This window comes from Alosa sapidissima, chromosome 19, assembly GCF_018492685.1.
Source record: "Alosa sapidissima isolate fAloSap1 chromosome 19, fAloSap1.pri, whole genome shotgun sequence".
NCBI classification, from domain to species: Eukaryota; Metazoa; Chordata; class Actinopteri; order Clupeiformes; family Clupeidae; genus Alosa; species Alosa sapidissima.
The window spans coordinates 12,757,561-12,770,604 of record NC_055975.1 but is presented as its reverse complement, the minus strand read 5'-3'; the positions used below and the strand labels follow the sequence as shown (position 1 = coordinate 12,770,604).

General features: G+C 43.3%; 1 protein-coding gene across 4 annotated transcripts in view; it reads right to left on the bottom strand.

Moving 5' to 3' along the window:
* LOC121692852 (1-phosphatidylinositol 4,5-bisphosphate phosphodiesterase beta-1) overlaps nucleotides 1-13,044 on the bottom strand; it is a 45,779-nt gene that overhangs the window by 6,255 nt on the left and 26,480 nt on the right. For 2 of the 4 annotated variants that reach the window (XM_042071804.1, XM_042071806.1), the window contains exons 11-26: nucleotides 12,095-12,252; nucleotides 11,826-11,908; nucleotides 11,107-11,191; nucleotides 10,622-10,808; nucleotides 9,007-9,080; nucleotides 8,564-8,660; nucleotides 8,214-8,298; nucleotides 7,583-7,707; nucleotides 7,138-7,292; nucleotides 6,558-6,722; nucleotides 6,177-6,276; nucleotides 5,987-6,091; nucleotides 3,611-3,723; nucleotides 2,810-2,954; nucleotides 2,335-2,391; nucleotides 1,882-2,101 (exon numbers count right to left, since the gene is read on the bottom strand). In XM_042071804.1, the coding sequence (XP_041927738.1) occupies nucleotides 1,882-2,101; nucleotides 2,335-2,391; nucleotides 2,810-2,954; nucleotides 3,611-3,723; nucleotides 5,987-6,091; nucleotides 6,177-6,276; nucleotides 6,558-6,722; nucleotides 7,138-7,292; nucleotides 7,583-7,707; nucleotides 8,214-8,298; nucleotides 8,564-8,660; nucleotides 9,007-9,080; nucleotides 10,622-10,808; nucleotides 11,107-11,191; nucleotides 11,826-11,908; nucleotides 12,095-12,252 (1,954 nt within the window). The remainder of the gene's footprint in view (nucleotides 1-1,881; nucleotides 2,102-2,334; nucleotides 2,392-2,809; nucleotides 2,955-3,610; nucleotides 3,724-5,986; nucleotides 6,092-6,176; nucleotides 6,277-6,557; nucleotides 6,723-7,137; nucleotides 7,293-7,582; nucleotides 7,708-8,213; nucleotides 8,299-8,563; nucleotides 8,661-9,006; nucleotides 9,081-10,621; nucleotides 10,809-11,106; nucleotides 11,192-11,825; nucleotides 11,909-12,094; nucleotides 12,253-13,044) is intronic. The other 2 variants (XR_006025364.1, XM_042071805.1) reach the window with 2 other exon arrangements.

The window sequence follows — 13,044 nt, the reverse complement described above, 5'->3', positions numbered from 1 at the left end:
TGTTTTATGTTTCCGTGCAGGTGTTAGTCTCTGTGATCCAAACAACAGTGTCAGGACAAAAGGTAGAAAAAGCTTTGCTTCCTGGACAGTCTAAAAAGACTTCAACATTTTACCCATTCTTACTCCAAAATGTTTTTTTTAGTTCTTTCTCTAGAACTCCTGCTGATGGAATGTTAGACCCCTTAAACAGATATTTTGGTCTACATTTAGACCCCTTAAACAGAGAGAGCTGCATTGCTTTTGGCTGCTCCCACTGTGTGACTGTGATATTCCTAGTGACCGAAATCATGACAGCATCGTCTAAGGGCTGTTAAGACCAGGAAGGATACCTATAAAGAGAGAACAACAGCTATAATGATATGAGTGTTTACCCTGCCCAACGATAAGGACAGCAAAGCCTGTCCTCTTGTAGATGAATGTGATGTCTAAAATTGGATTGGAAAATATGGATTTTGATTGGCTATCAGCTTTTTATTATTCTGAAAATAGCTCTGAAAGTGATCTAGCCTAGAAATCTAGACGCACCCTAGCGGCAGCAAATTACATTTGCTTCCAGGGCTAGTCTAGCAACTCTCCGTTGGCTTGTGAGCTCAAAAAATTAAACTTCTATCAGGCCAATCAAATCGTGTATAGAGTTGTTAGGCAGGCTTAACATAATGATTGATGGCAGAGTTGCAACGTTTTGGCTTGAATTCCCTGCTACTTGAAAACAAATAAGATAATGTTGCTGTTGGCGAACAGTGTGACACGAGTTAAGCTTTTATTAAGTTGGCAAAAGTTTGAACTAGCCAATTAGCTCCGCTGGTGGGAAACCATGGGACTCATAGCGCTGTCCTATTGCGTGCAGAAGAAATTTGAAAGACAACCGATTATCCCGCCCCTCTGACTGAGCACTGCGAACGGTGAGTGCCCAGACCCTACATTTTAATGTGGGTCTGGCTCGTCAGGCTAAAAGTGATCCCCAATGATGTCATTATTGTCATTATCATTATTGAATGCGGTGTGGTGATTGTCATTCATATTACAGTGTTTCTCAGTCCCTTTGGTGCATTTCTCAGATCAGAATTGACATTCTCAAAACTCCACGTCATCTAGTCACTAGTGCACATGATAAAATAGAAAGAAGTTCTCTTTTCATTACTTTGAACAAACTGCAAATGCTTTCACACATCCATGCAATGCCTGAATAATTGTTATTTCTATTCGGATTGCACTGACGTGTTGATTGGCATACATATTTGCATATATTAGTTATGTGCTTTTTTGCCGATAGTTCACTGTGTGGTGCAGTTTGCACAAATTGTTTTGAGAAATGCACTTACTGTTGCTCACATGTTAATGATGATTTGAGAAATGCAACAGTTACTGAGAGAAAAAAACTGTAATTACACCTGTTTTGTTATTGTTATAGTTATTGTTCCTTGTGTGAACCATCTTTAAGGCAAGATGAGGCCAGGTGACAACCTCCAGTTCTCACACCAAAACTCAAACAGTTTTAAGTTAGAAAGTCATTTCACAAAAAATACTACCGGTAAATAGCACATTAGGCTAATACTAATATTGGCTTAATCACACATACACCAAAAATAATTGATTAAATTAAATTAAAACTAAACAAAATTATGATAATAATGTAAATAATTGAAAAGAAAACACTCATTTAAGTAAGTCATAGGCCTAACCAATTGCAGACTGAATGTGATAGTGCTCAGCTTCCAATCTAGAATTGCATTTTCACATTGATACAAGCATACAAACAAGTTACATGATGTTATCCAATCACCAGAAAAGGCTCCTTTTCCTTCTGATACTGACCTAATACCACACAAAGACCAGAGAAAAGGACTAAAAGATAGAGAGGCAGAAAGAGAGTGGACCTACCTTTTCTTACCGTCTCTTTTCGCCGACTTCTGCAGCACGGCGCGTTTGCGGAGGTACTCGCTCTGGAACTCGTTGTACTTGGCCGTGTGCTCCTTGATCATGTCCGTGGTCTTCTTGTGGTGCTTCTTCACCAGCTCCTTCATCTCCTTGTAGTGCCTCCTCTGCTCACGCACAAACGCTTTCTGCTGCTTCAGCTCCTCCAGGCTCTGGGCCTCCATCTCTGGAAGAGGGGAGATAACCAAATCAGTCCCCCAGTAGCCTCAATAGGACATCCACTGCCTCTGGACTCGAGTCTCGAGATGACTTTTATTTTAAGTCCTACACTAACTTCAAATAAAGTAACAGAGGGAGGGCTCTGAAGAACTTTCTCCAGCAGGTTTTATTTTTCTAAAATGTGTTGGTCTCATCACTCTGGCTTTTTGAAAAGTGTGTGAATTAAGCTGACACACTGACCTGTCAGGACACTTTGGATGATATCTTCCGTTTTAGCTGCCACCGGTTTAGCCGATCCTGGAATACAGACATCACAGGGATTATTTCACACGTCTGAGGATAGCAGTCCTCCACTGACAAATATCAAGCCTAATAACTGAGAATAGACTCTCATGTTGTTGCATCATCTCCTCCTCATCACATCAGCAAGGACCATGCCCATCAACCATCGCTCCAAAACACTGACAATCTGCTCTCATTAGAGAGACTGGGTGCAACAATTTGCCCACTTTTTGAAACATGTGTTCCATTGGTAACTAGTATGAAATTTCAGAAAACTGTACGATAAAATAGGATAACTCCTATTTTGATAGATAGATAGATAGATAGACTGAAGGCCTGATTGACTGATGGATTGATAGATTGATTGATTCATCGACAGATAGATTGATAGATTGATGGGCTGTACACGTAAGGCCGTCTCTGAATGGGCTACCTGTGGGCTGTGGCTGAGGCGGGGCCTGGGAGGCGGGTTTGGGGGTGGCGCTGGGGGTGTGGCTCACTCCATTCTCCAGGGGGGCGGGCTTCAGCTCACTCTTGGGCTCCACCCCCACTGGCTGCTCCACGCCAGGCTCTGCCTGCTGGAGGAAGCACAGTCACTTGCCATCAACCTCCTGCTTGGTGTAAGGGTGTGCCTGCATGTGTGTGTGTGTTTGTGTGTGTGTGTGTGTGTGTGTCTCTCTGTGTGTGTGTGTGTGTGTGTGTGTGTGTGTGTGTGTGTGTGTGTGTGTGTGTGTGTGTGTGTGTGTGTGTTTGTGTGCATGGATGTGTGTGTGTGTGTATGTGTCTGTGTGTGTGTGTGTGTGTGTGTTTGTGTGTGTGGATGTGTATGTTTGTGTGTGTGTGTGTGTGTGTGTGTGTGTGTGTGTGTTTGTGTGTGTGTGGCTGACTGACTGACCATCTCACTTTGTGTTAGATAAGATTACAATTGATTGTGATATTCTGGAAAGCCCCTATTATCTACTGCCTGCCCACACCCTCTCCGTAAAAATCAAACAATAAAAAACAATTTAACAAGACATATTGCTTTTATTGATCAAATGTTATTAGTGCTAACTGTGATTGAAAGCTTGCAGATACTGGATATACAAGTGGGTGTGAAAGCATTAGCTTGTCAGTGTTGTGCTTGTCCATGGCTGCCCGGTCTGGAGGACAGTAGACTGACAGACCAGTGGGCCTGGACAGTGTTAGCGGTGATGTAACGGGAAGGTCAGTCACCCTCGAGGCCTTTTCCCACCTCTTTGCTATCGTCCTCCTCTCCCTCCTCCAATGTAAGTGCAGCCAGCTGCTTCGATCTCTGCTCCATTAAGTTCACATATCTGATGGGGTTGGACAGTGCCTCGATGACATCTGTTTCAGAAAAGACAAACACACAGGCCAGGAAGTCACGCTTTGTCTCCCTTGGACAAATCCCATCTGCAAAATCAGCACATATAAATGAGATGAAAATGGCCCAGTTTCAGTCACACGCGGCACAATTTCTCAGGGAATTAAGTGAACGCTGTGGTGGCCATATGTTGGTGGACGTGAGGCGATCCCACTGTGGGGTTTATTAGTCCCCTGTGTGTGTGTGCTGATGATGTGTGAGGATCGCCAGGAGACACATTTCAGTGCTTTTTGAAAAGGTCTACAGTGTTAGTTAGGGAGCCCCACAGGTGGACCTTAACTGAGAGAGCTCCATGCTGAGTTCCTGCTTAAAGCAAGGAAGGCTGAGATCCTACTGCACCGCGCTGCATCAAACACACACACACACACACACATACACAAACACAGACACACACACACCAGGGTTTCCGTTGTCCGGTAATTACCAGACATTGGCCGGAAAAAAAATGAAATATCCGACAAAATTAAATCTCTCCGGTCAAATTGTCCGATTGAAATTGGCTAATAATCCCGTCCCCTAACGCAATCTGAATTTGAGAATAAGCCTTAATATGTAAGCCTATATGATACGTCCTCTGGGTATGTTTTTAAATGAACAGGCTCTACCGTTTGAAAAGTAGGCTATTAAACAACACGCATAGCCTATGCTGCATTTCAAATATGAAGCGCACGCTTAAAATGTCCATGTTAAACAACGAACAAATGAGTGAGGCGGTTCAAACATGGCCAGGCCCAGGCAGACTAGCCTTAAAAGTTTTTTCAGAGGCCAGACGCGATGGATGATGATAAATTGGTAACGTCTGAAGCCTGTCCGGTCAACTCTACCACCCCCTGTTAAAAAGCAGAAGTGTCGGGCGTAGGCCTATCTGTCGGAATCAGTGACGTTGGAAGTGGAGTTGCGGGGGTGCGGCCGCTCCAAGACACTGTCATTCTCCGTGTAGCTACACTGGACATGCAACTGTGTTCTTTACCCAAAGCATACAGTAGGCCTATGCTTTCTCTGTCTAGAATCTGATAGGGCCTCCTCGACGAGGAGATTGCTGGTTCGCTGATAATTTCCGGCACAATTAAACTGTATGATTGAACCGCGGGCCGAAAGAAAAAGAAACTAAACATTTCCCAGAATAAGCAACATTTCTTAATTTATTGTTATCAAATAAAAAGGCATAGCTTAGGGGGTAGTGGTGTGAGCGCTCATTCTTGTGTGATGCGCACTGCGCATCTGTGCAAGTGGTAACGCTTTAGAATAACATGTGCTTATTAGGTATTAACAGTGCATAATAAGCAGTTAACAATTCATTACTAACAGTTAGTTAACTGTTGTTATCCTTTAATAACATTAACTAACAGTTAACATGCAGCTTGTAAGTGTTAATAAGCAGCCTTTTAAGTTACTTACAAGCATATTTGTTAACAGTTGTAAGTGTTAACAAGCAGCTTGTTAATGCTTGTTAATGGTGTATAAGACAAAGAGGTGGATAACTAATACGCTTATAAGACCTTTCTTACCTATTTGTAGTAAATTTTGCAGCCCCCCAATCTAAAGCGAGGACCATGTAGCCTATTGTTCCACAAGCCCAACCTTCTATTTCTCTATATACTGTATCTCTCTATCTAGCTTGGTTTAGCTGTGAGAAATGCACCTTCAAAATTGTTGCAGTGAGCAGGAATCGAACCCCCGAAGCACATGTTATTCTAAAGCGTTACCGTGCAAGTTAAACAGTCACCACTGGAGATAACGTGGGTAGCAGCAACAAACAACGTAGCCTTTTTAAAACAACGAACAAAGCGGACTCTTGCTGTCCATGAAAACATAGATACTGGCTAGATCTTGTTAGGCATGTTTAAGTTAGGCTAATGAACACGTTGCATTCTATATAGCCTGATTATGTCATTCTTTAAGCTACATAGAAGCTTACGTCCGGAAAAAGAAACCTCTGCCGGTCACTTTGACCGGGACCATTTTTTTCTAGCGGAAACTCTGAAACACACACACACATACACACACACACACACACACACACACACACACACACACACACACACACACACAGGCACACACACGTAAACAGAGAGAGAGAGAGAGAGAGAGAGAGAGAGAGAGAGAGTCACACACACACACACACACACACACACACACACACACATACACACACACACACACAGAATGTTCAGGTTTGAGAAAATTAGCCCTTAGGCTTAGTACTGAGATGTTGTGCCAGCATACCTGCAAAGGTGTCTGGAACATAGTCTTTCACCTCAATGTACACAAGGAGTGTGGGAAGGATGAGATTCTGATTTTTCTCATTCCTGAGCCCAATGTACCGATATCCTGAAAGAACATGTCTGGGTGTCAGTGGACGACAATACCTTTTGTAGGTTTCTAAAACACAGTAGAAAAGTGGGTCTCCTTGTACCTGGTCTAATGGCTGACACTGGGATGATCCGATGACCGATGAACTTCCCTCCTTCCTCAAAGACCGCTAATCGCAGAGAGGCCAGAGTGGGAAGAACAACCTACTCACAAACACGACCCAACACAGACACAAGGTATGAAAACAAACAAACCATTAAATACGTAAGTAGGTAATCCAATCCTTCAAAATAATCCCAAAGCAACAGGGAAGTTGTAGATGTTTAGAGGTGCACCTTTGCAATATTGAGAAAGCTCTTCAAAATAGAGACAGGCATGTCCATCTGATACCAATGAAATGTATGAGTTCACAGTGAATGAGGGTTCTCAGGCTTTAATGAACCCAGCCAGAACACACAGACAGACCCAATTCCCATTTGTTTACCTTTTTGAACACGATTGGCTCCTCATCCCAAACAGGATTGACAGCGTTGCTCTGCGATGTCTTTGTTTTGAAGGCTTTCCGTCTTGTGTCCACAGGAAGTCCAAACATATCGATCTCAGCGTACACACCAACTTTCTTGTCAGTCAGAAATTGACCAGATATGATCTGTGTGAGTCAACGATGTCGTCATGTTAGTTTGACTGGAGCGGAGAGCAAATATCTCACGTGCATTTAGAATATCTCTTGAATAAATATCTTATATAAAGATATATTCTATTTGTCAATAAATAATGTATAAATATGTGTTGCCATTATTATTGTCTTGTATAATGTATAGAAATGTTAACAGTAAATCATCTGTTGACACCAACTAGAGCTTCTCAGTCAGGATATAGAACTGCAATAAGGGGCTCACACAGTAATTTCTTGTGTATAAACAGCAGGACAGTGTTATGCAAGTTAAATAAAACAATATTAACATATTAACTGCCCCTGTGTATTAACATCATAGCATCATAGCTGGTCGTGACATTATTATTTAAGTCTGGTGATCTATCTGTATTTGCATGGATGCACTGACCTTTACTGAGAGAGTATTGGCTACAATGCCGTCCACGGTGGTCTCAGCGAAAGGGTCAAAATGCTTATCTGGCCTCCTCATGAATTCGGGCTTCAGCCGGAAGCCACTCTTGCCATTGTACTCGTACATGCCCAGGTTCAGCTGCATAGACAGGTCTGTGGGCCGGGGGAGGAGACAGGGAGATCACGGAAGAGTAATGTTGTGAATTTTAATCAACAGCACGCCTCAAGATGCTGCGTGATGAATTGGGCTGACTTTAGCTACTCACTGGAATGAAATGTGTTTGTCAGGGGCCATCTTGACTCATCTATTAAAAAAACCTGCCCTTTTGAAGACTAAAGTTGAAACGCGTAGGCATGTAGCCAGGATTTAATAAAGGCTTTTCATTTAGCATGCAGCAGTGCCTCAATTATTTTGTTTGTTTGTTTTTTGGTTGTTGACTCACCTATTGTTTGGAAGTTCAGTGCCACCAGCTGACATCCTGCATTCCAGAAGACTTGAGGCATGTAGTTGGAGGAATCCACCCTGGTCCCTTTGGGATAGATGCGACTGAGCTGGAGCTTGTTGTATCTGTGTGCAGCTGGTTAAGAAAAGCTGCGGGTCTTGTTTGAATGGGCAGGACATGAAGAAAAATACCACAGAGCTCTCACATTCACTTTCAGGTTCAACCAATACAAACAGAACAGAACATTGTCCTCCTTGCCAACAGACCACCTTTGTAGAAAGAATGCGCAATGAGGACAAGGCACTTATTTTCCTCTCCTCATGAAATATCTATGAGTTCTATGGCTCCAGGGTGTTAAGTAAACAATATATATCACACAAGGCAATACTGTGTATGAGAAAATGTAGAATAAAGTTGTTTGTGTTACTGCAAAGTGACAGATCCCCCCTCTCATAGATTTTTAATTTACCGGGGTTGTGAGGAAAATAACATGAAAAATAAATGGCTGTGCCTTCTTTTCCCATTACGTATTTAATCAGATGCCTATAAGGGCTGTGTTGCTGCTCATATATGAAAAGCAGAGTGCCTGGATTTGGGGTAGGGGCGCATGAATGTTGAATGAGAAGGATGCTCCACAAACTCCACAGGTGATTTGGTGAGCAGCTCCAGGGCTTTGGTCTCCACAAACGAAGACATCTGATAACTGCGGCTGTTCTCTGGGGAGCAAATGTAAAGAAAGTGTGTGTGTGTGTAGATGTAGTAGTAGTACCTTTATTGTCACATAGTGTAGTCACAAGTACCAGTGAAATTAACCATCAACCTGTCCATACATTACACAAACATACATACAATATGATAAGGGGGTAGACAGGACAGAAAAATACAACATGAGGAGAGGGAAGGAGAAAAAGCAACCCCCAGACTATGTATTTGTGTGTGTGTGTGCGTGTGTGTGTCCGTGTACGTGTGCTTCTGGCTTACTTTTAGAGGATTCAAAGGAATTGAATTTTGTGGGCTGGATGTAGTTGACCAGGTTAGACATCTCCTCAGTGGCGATGGCTTCTGAGCCAGCGGTTCCCTGGACAAGACACACATACTTTAACATATCCTTGGACAGGACACACACACTTTAGCATATCCCTGTAGAGTCTTCACATGTCATTAACAAAAGACGGAAATTGTGGCTAAGCTCAAGCAGGGACTAAAATGGCCATTAGCAAAAACTGCCATTATCTTAAAGTTGAAGAACAGCAATCCAACTGAATATGATGGGAGAGGAACTTCACAACAGGATGGCCAGAGAAAGTTGGAGGAAAAATCACACACTCCTCACCCCCCAAAAAAGAGAAAAATGCTTTCATGACATTTTTATGCACATAGAATACAAAAGGGTTTGATTGTGAACTGTTGATGCAATACTGTACCTCATCCATCGACTTTTTACAGTCATCATCATCATCATCTTCATCCTCACTCTCAGCCTCCACCTCGACAGGAACTACATTTCATCATATCATATGTGGTTAACACAGTCCATGAAATATCATAATAAGGAATTATCCACTCTTTCTCACACAAACATACACACACACGCACACACATACACACACACACACACACACACACACACACACACGCTGATGAAAACTACGGGGCCAGGATGAGGACAGATGTCATGTTGATTGTGAGCATGACATGACGAACCACAACAACCAAAAAAAAAAAAAAGAAAAGCTCAGTGGTAATATTGTGTTGGTTTGTAATGTTCTTAATTGTTAACAGCCAGAAGGCAGGCTGTCGATAAGGCAGCTGGCCTCCTCCAGATAAGCAGAGGGCAGTGGCTGGAGGTTGATACAGTGGATGAGCCCTCTACCATGGAGATGGAGAAGGGAGGAAGGGGGGCACTAAGCCTAGTCCAGTGAAACAAACAGATGTGTGGCTCTATGTGTGGCTCTATGTGTGTGTGTGGCTGTGTGTGTGGCTGTGTGTGTGTGTGTGTGTGTGTGTGTGTGTGTGTGTGTGTGTGTGTGGCTGTGTGTGTGTGGCTGTGTGTGTGTGTCTGTGTTGATAAGAGGAGAGAAACGACAGCCCAAGGACAGGCCTTGAGACAAAAAGTCAGACAGAGTGGCTGAACTCTCCCAGACAGCCATAGCATTTAGACATATCCTCAATAGAATTTAGACCATTATCTATGGAAAGGCCTACATTTGTCCGGCGTCTGATTTCTATGTGAGGAGACATTTGATTTTGTGTCAGTGTCAATACTTAATTCTGTTTGTGTCATATTTGTCTGTAACTTGAGCGATTGCCCAGCCGGTAGGCATCGATGTAGCCCTGCTGAGAGACTTGCTGCGCAGCATCTGGTATCTGAGTCGGGGCAGGCTGTGCGGCGAGTCTCGCTGCCATGCATATTTCATGAAGGGGGTATTATCCACCACAGGGTCACTGAGCAGTGCACATTTGTCCCTGGACAACCAAGCAGGTACTCAAATCTTAAACTATTACTAACACATGATACTTATATTGGATCTTTATGGAAGGTTGTCTGCAAGGGATGACTGAAGCTATGCTGTGTCCTACATTAACCACTAGGTGGCGATAGGTAAACACTATGATTCATGACAGTGTGCAACTTTATCACATCCCTATCCGATCGCTTTATACATACTGTAGCATATACAAACTATTCTCTTACTATGTAATAAATGTGTAAATAAGCACTGTTGAGGTCATAACGCCTATAAATCAACAGAGGCTACGGAATATAAAAACACAAAATAAACACTTGACATACTATTTCTCAAATACATGGATAGATTGAGGTTATTAGTGAAGGATAATATGATATGGGGGATGTGATATGAGAAACTATATGAGATGTTGATGTTATCAGGCGTGGGATGTGATATAAGATACTGTATGTTGATGTTATCAGGCGTGGGATGTGATATGAGATACTGTATGTTGATGTTATCAGGCGTGGGATGTCATATGAGATACTGTATGTTGATGCTATCAGGCTTAGTATGGGACACATACCAGCGGGTCCTGCACTGGGAGACGAGGGCTCGAACACGCTGGAGGAATCACTGTTGGTGTTGGACACCTGCTCTGAGAGCTTCTTCTTGGCACTGCCGTCCGAAGGCTTGTGGTGAGACTTCTTGTTCTTGATGAGGATTTTACCCATCAGCTCCTGAGGACTGGGCAATGGCACCCCATGTTCCAGCTGTGACGTAAGATTTAGTGAGTTTTCTCTCTCTCTCTGTCTCTGTCTCTCTTTCTCTCTCTCTCTCTCTTGGTCACAAACACACATCCACACGCATGCATGAACGAACGTACACATCCACACACACACACACACACACACACACACACACACACACACACACACACACACACACACACACACACACACCACACACACACACACACACATACACACACACACACACAAACACACACGCACACAAACTACATATTTAGATACTGTATACAGTAGCTGTGACCTTGTCTCAGGCACTTACTGGGTATTTCTCCAGAGGCTCAGTCAGCAGGGCATCACCAAATATTGATTTGCAGTATTCAGCCATCTTGGCTTGCTGCTTTGGACTGGAGGAACACAAACAGACCACATATTTAATGCTATTCAGTCTACAAGGGGAGGAAAGCATTGCTGTTCAATTGCACACCAGTCGTTTTGAATGTCAGCCATTTCCACTGATGCCAGTAATGATAATGACCGTGGTATTCCCATAGGAATAGGCCCATTATATTTGCAAGTAATTATGCTATTACAAGTTGCACCCTCTGCCTGGTTTAAAACAACACCTGATGGTTTATTTCTTGCTAGTCTTGCAGGCATGGGCTGCCTTGCGTCACTTTTAGATGAAGGTATTCTGTTATGTTCATTCGGTTTGGTCACACAACTCCATTCATTTTCTATAGACAACAGCAAATTGTATGAAACCAGCGAGATCTCTTGGTCATGTAACCAATCACATCTTTTAAGAAAGTGGTGGTTAGAGAGCAACTGCTCTTAGCTATTAGCACACATAGAATTGCCTAAATGACTTAACAGCTGACCCAGGATCTGAGACAGAGGCCAGTTGGATCTACAGCTGTAAATCCCTGCAGATGAAGGACCTGACAGAATGGCATGACAGGAGCCTAGCACACACTGGTGTAAGAATACAGAAGGTAAGGCAGGCAGCCAGGGACAAACAGCACAAGGCCATTCACTCACGAGTCCACATGGTTCTCAAAGGATAGGATGACAGGAAATGGGGACGTTTTGAAGGCGCATTCAGCAATGGCCTCTATCACTTCCTGGATAGAAAAGAAAACAAACAAAGAAGCATAAAGACCCATTTTATACAGTGTATATAGGTAGCTGTTGGTAGCTGTTTCTGTAGTTGTTTCTGAGGCTGGCATACAGACTATGTGTGTGTGTGTGTGTGTGTGTGTGTGTGTGTGTCTGTGTGTGTGTTAGATATGGGATTGATTTGTGTCCACCTTGAAGGAGATTTCGGAGGTCATGGTGAAGCCGTGGGTGATGACCGGCTCCTCCTCGGCCGTTCGGCCCTTCCAGCAGTCCAGCTCAACACAGCGGCAGCCGGACAGCAGTGTCTGCCTGTACATCTCCACCGACGAGTTCCCCGCCAGCTGACCCGCTAACACAGACACATAGCAAACACACAACCTAGTTAGCACGCATGTCTATACACACACACACACACACACACACACACACACACACACACACACACACACACACACAGACACACACTAACACACACACACACACACACACACACACACACACACACACACACACACACACACACACACAGGCCTGTTCTAGTCCCAGAGCTGAAAGTGCCTGTGGCTAATGCGCTAATGTCACTGCATGCTGCATGCATTCAACAACTGATCAATCCATTCGATCGCTGAATGGCTGAGTGAGTTAGCATCGCAGACAGCTTTTAATGGCTGATCTCTAGGCAGAGGACTGCTGGTTTCGATTGTCACAAAAGCTGTTTTGCTCTTAAATTAGCCAGTTAACTTGCAAAAGGCATGCCAAAAACACCTTGCAAACAACAACAACAACACTGGTGGCTCCAACAGCACCATCCAACTGGTGACAGTGTGCTGTGAAAGCTGCCGTCACATTATGGTTGGGGTTCCAACCACAGATATACATAGTTCTAGGCCTGGGTGGCAGGTGCCCTTCAAATGTACCACTGAAATGAACTGATGATACCACAACTAGTTGTCTATCTACATATAACAGATCTAGGAGTTTATAGCTAGATATAGGATCTATATATAGGATACAGTATATAGAAAGGATATTATTGTTTAGAAAACGAAACAATGATATGAGGATTAACCAGGACAGTGTAGGCCCTCAGCAAATGCTAACTAGACATTTTTGAATTAAAATAAAAATAATAAATAAAAAT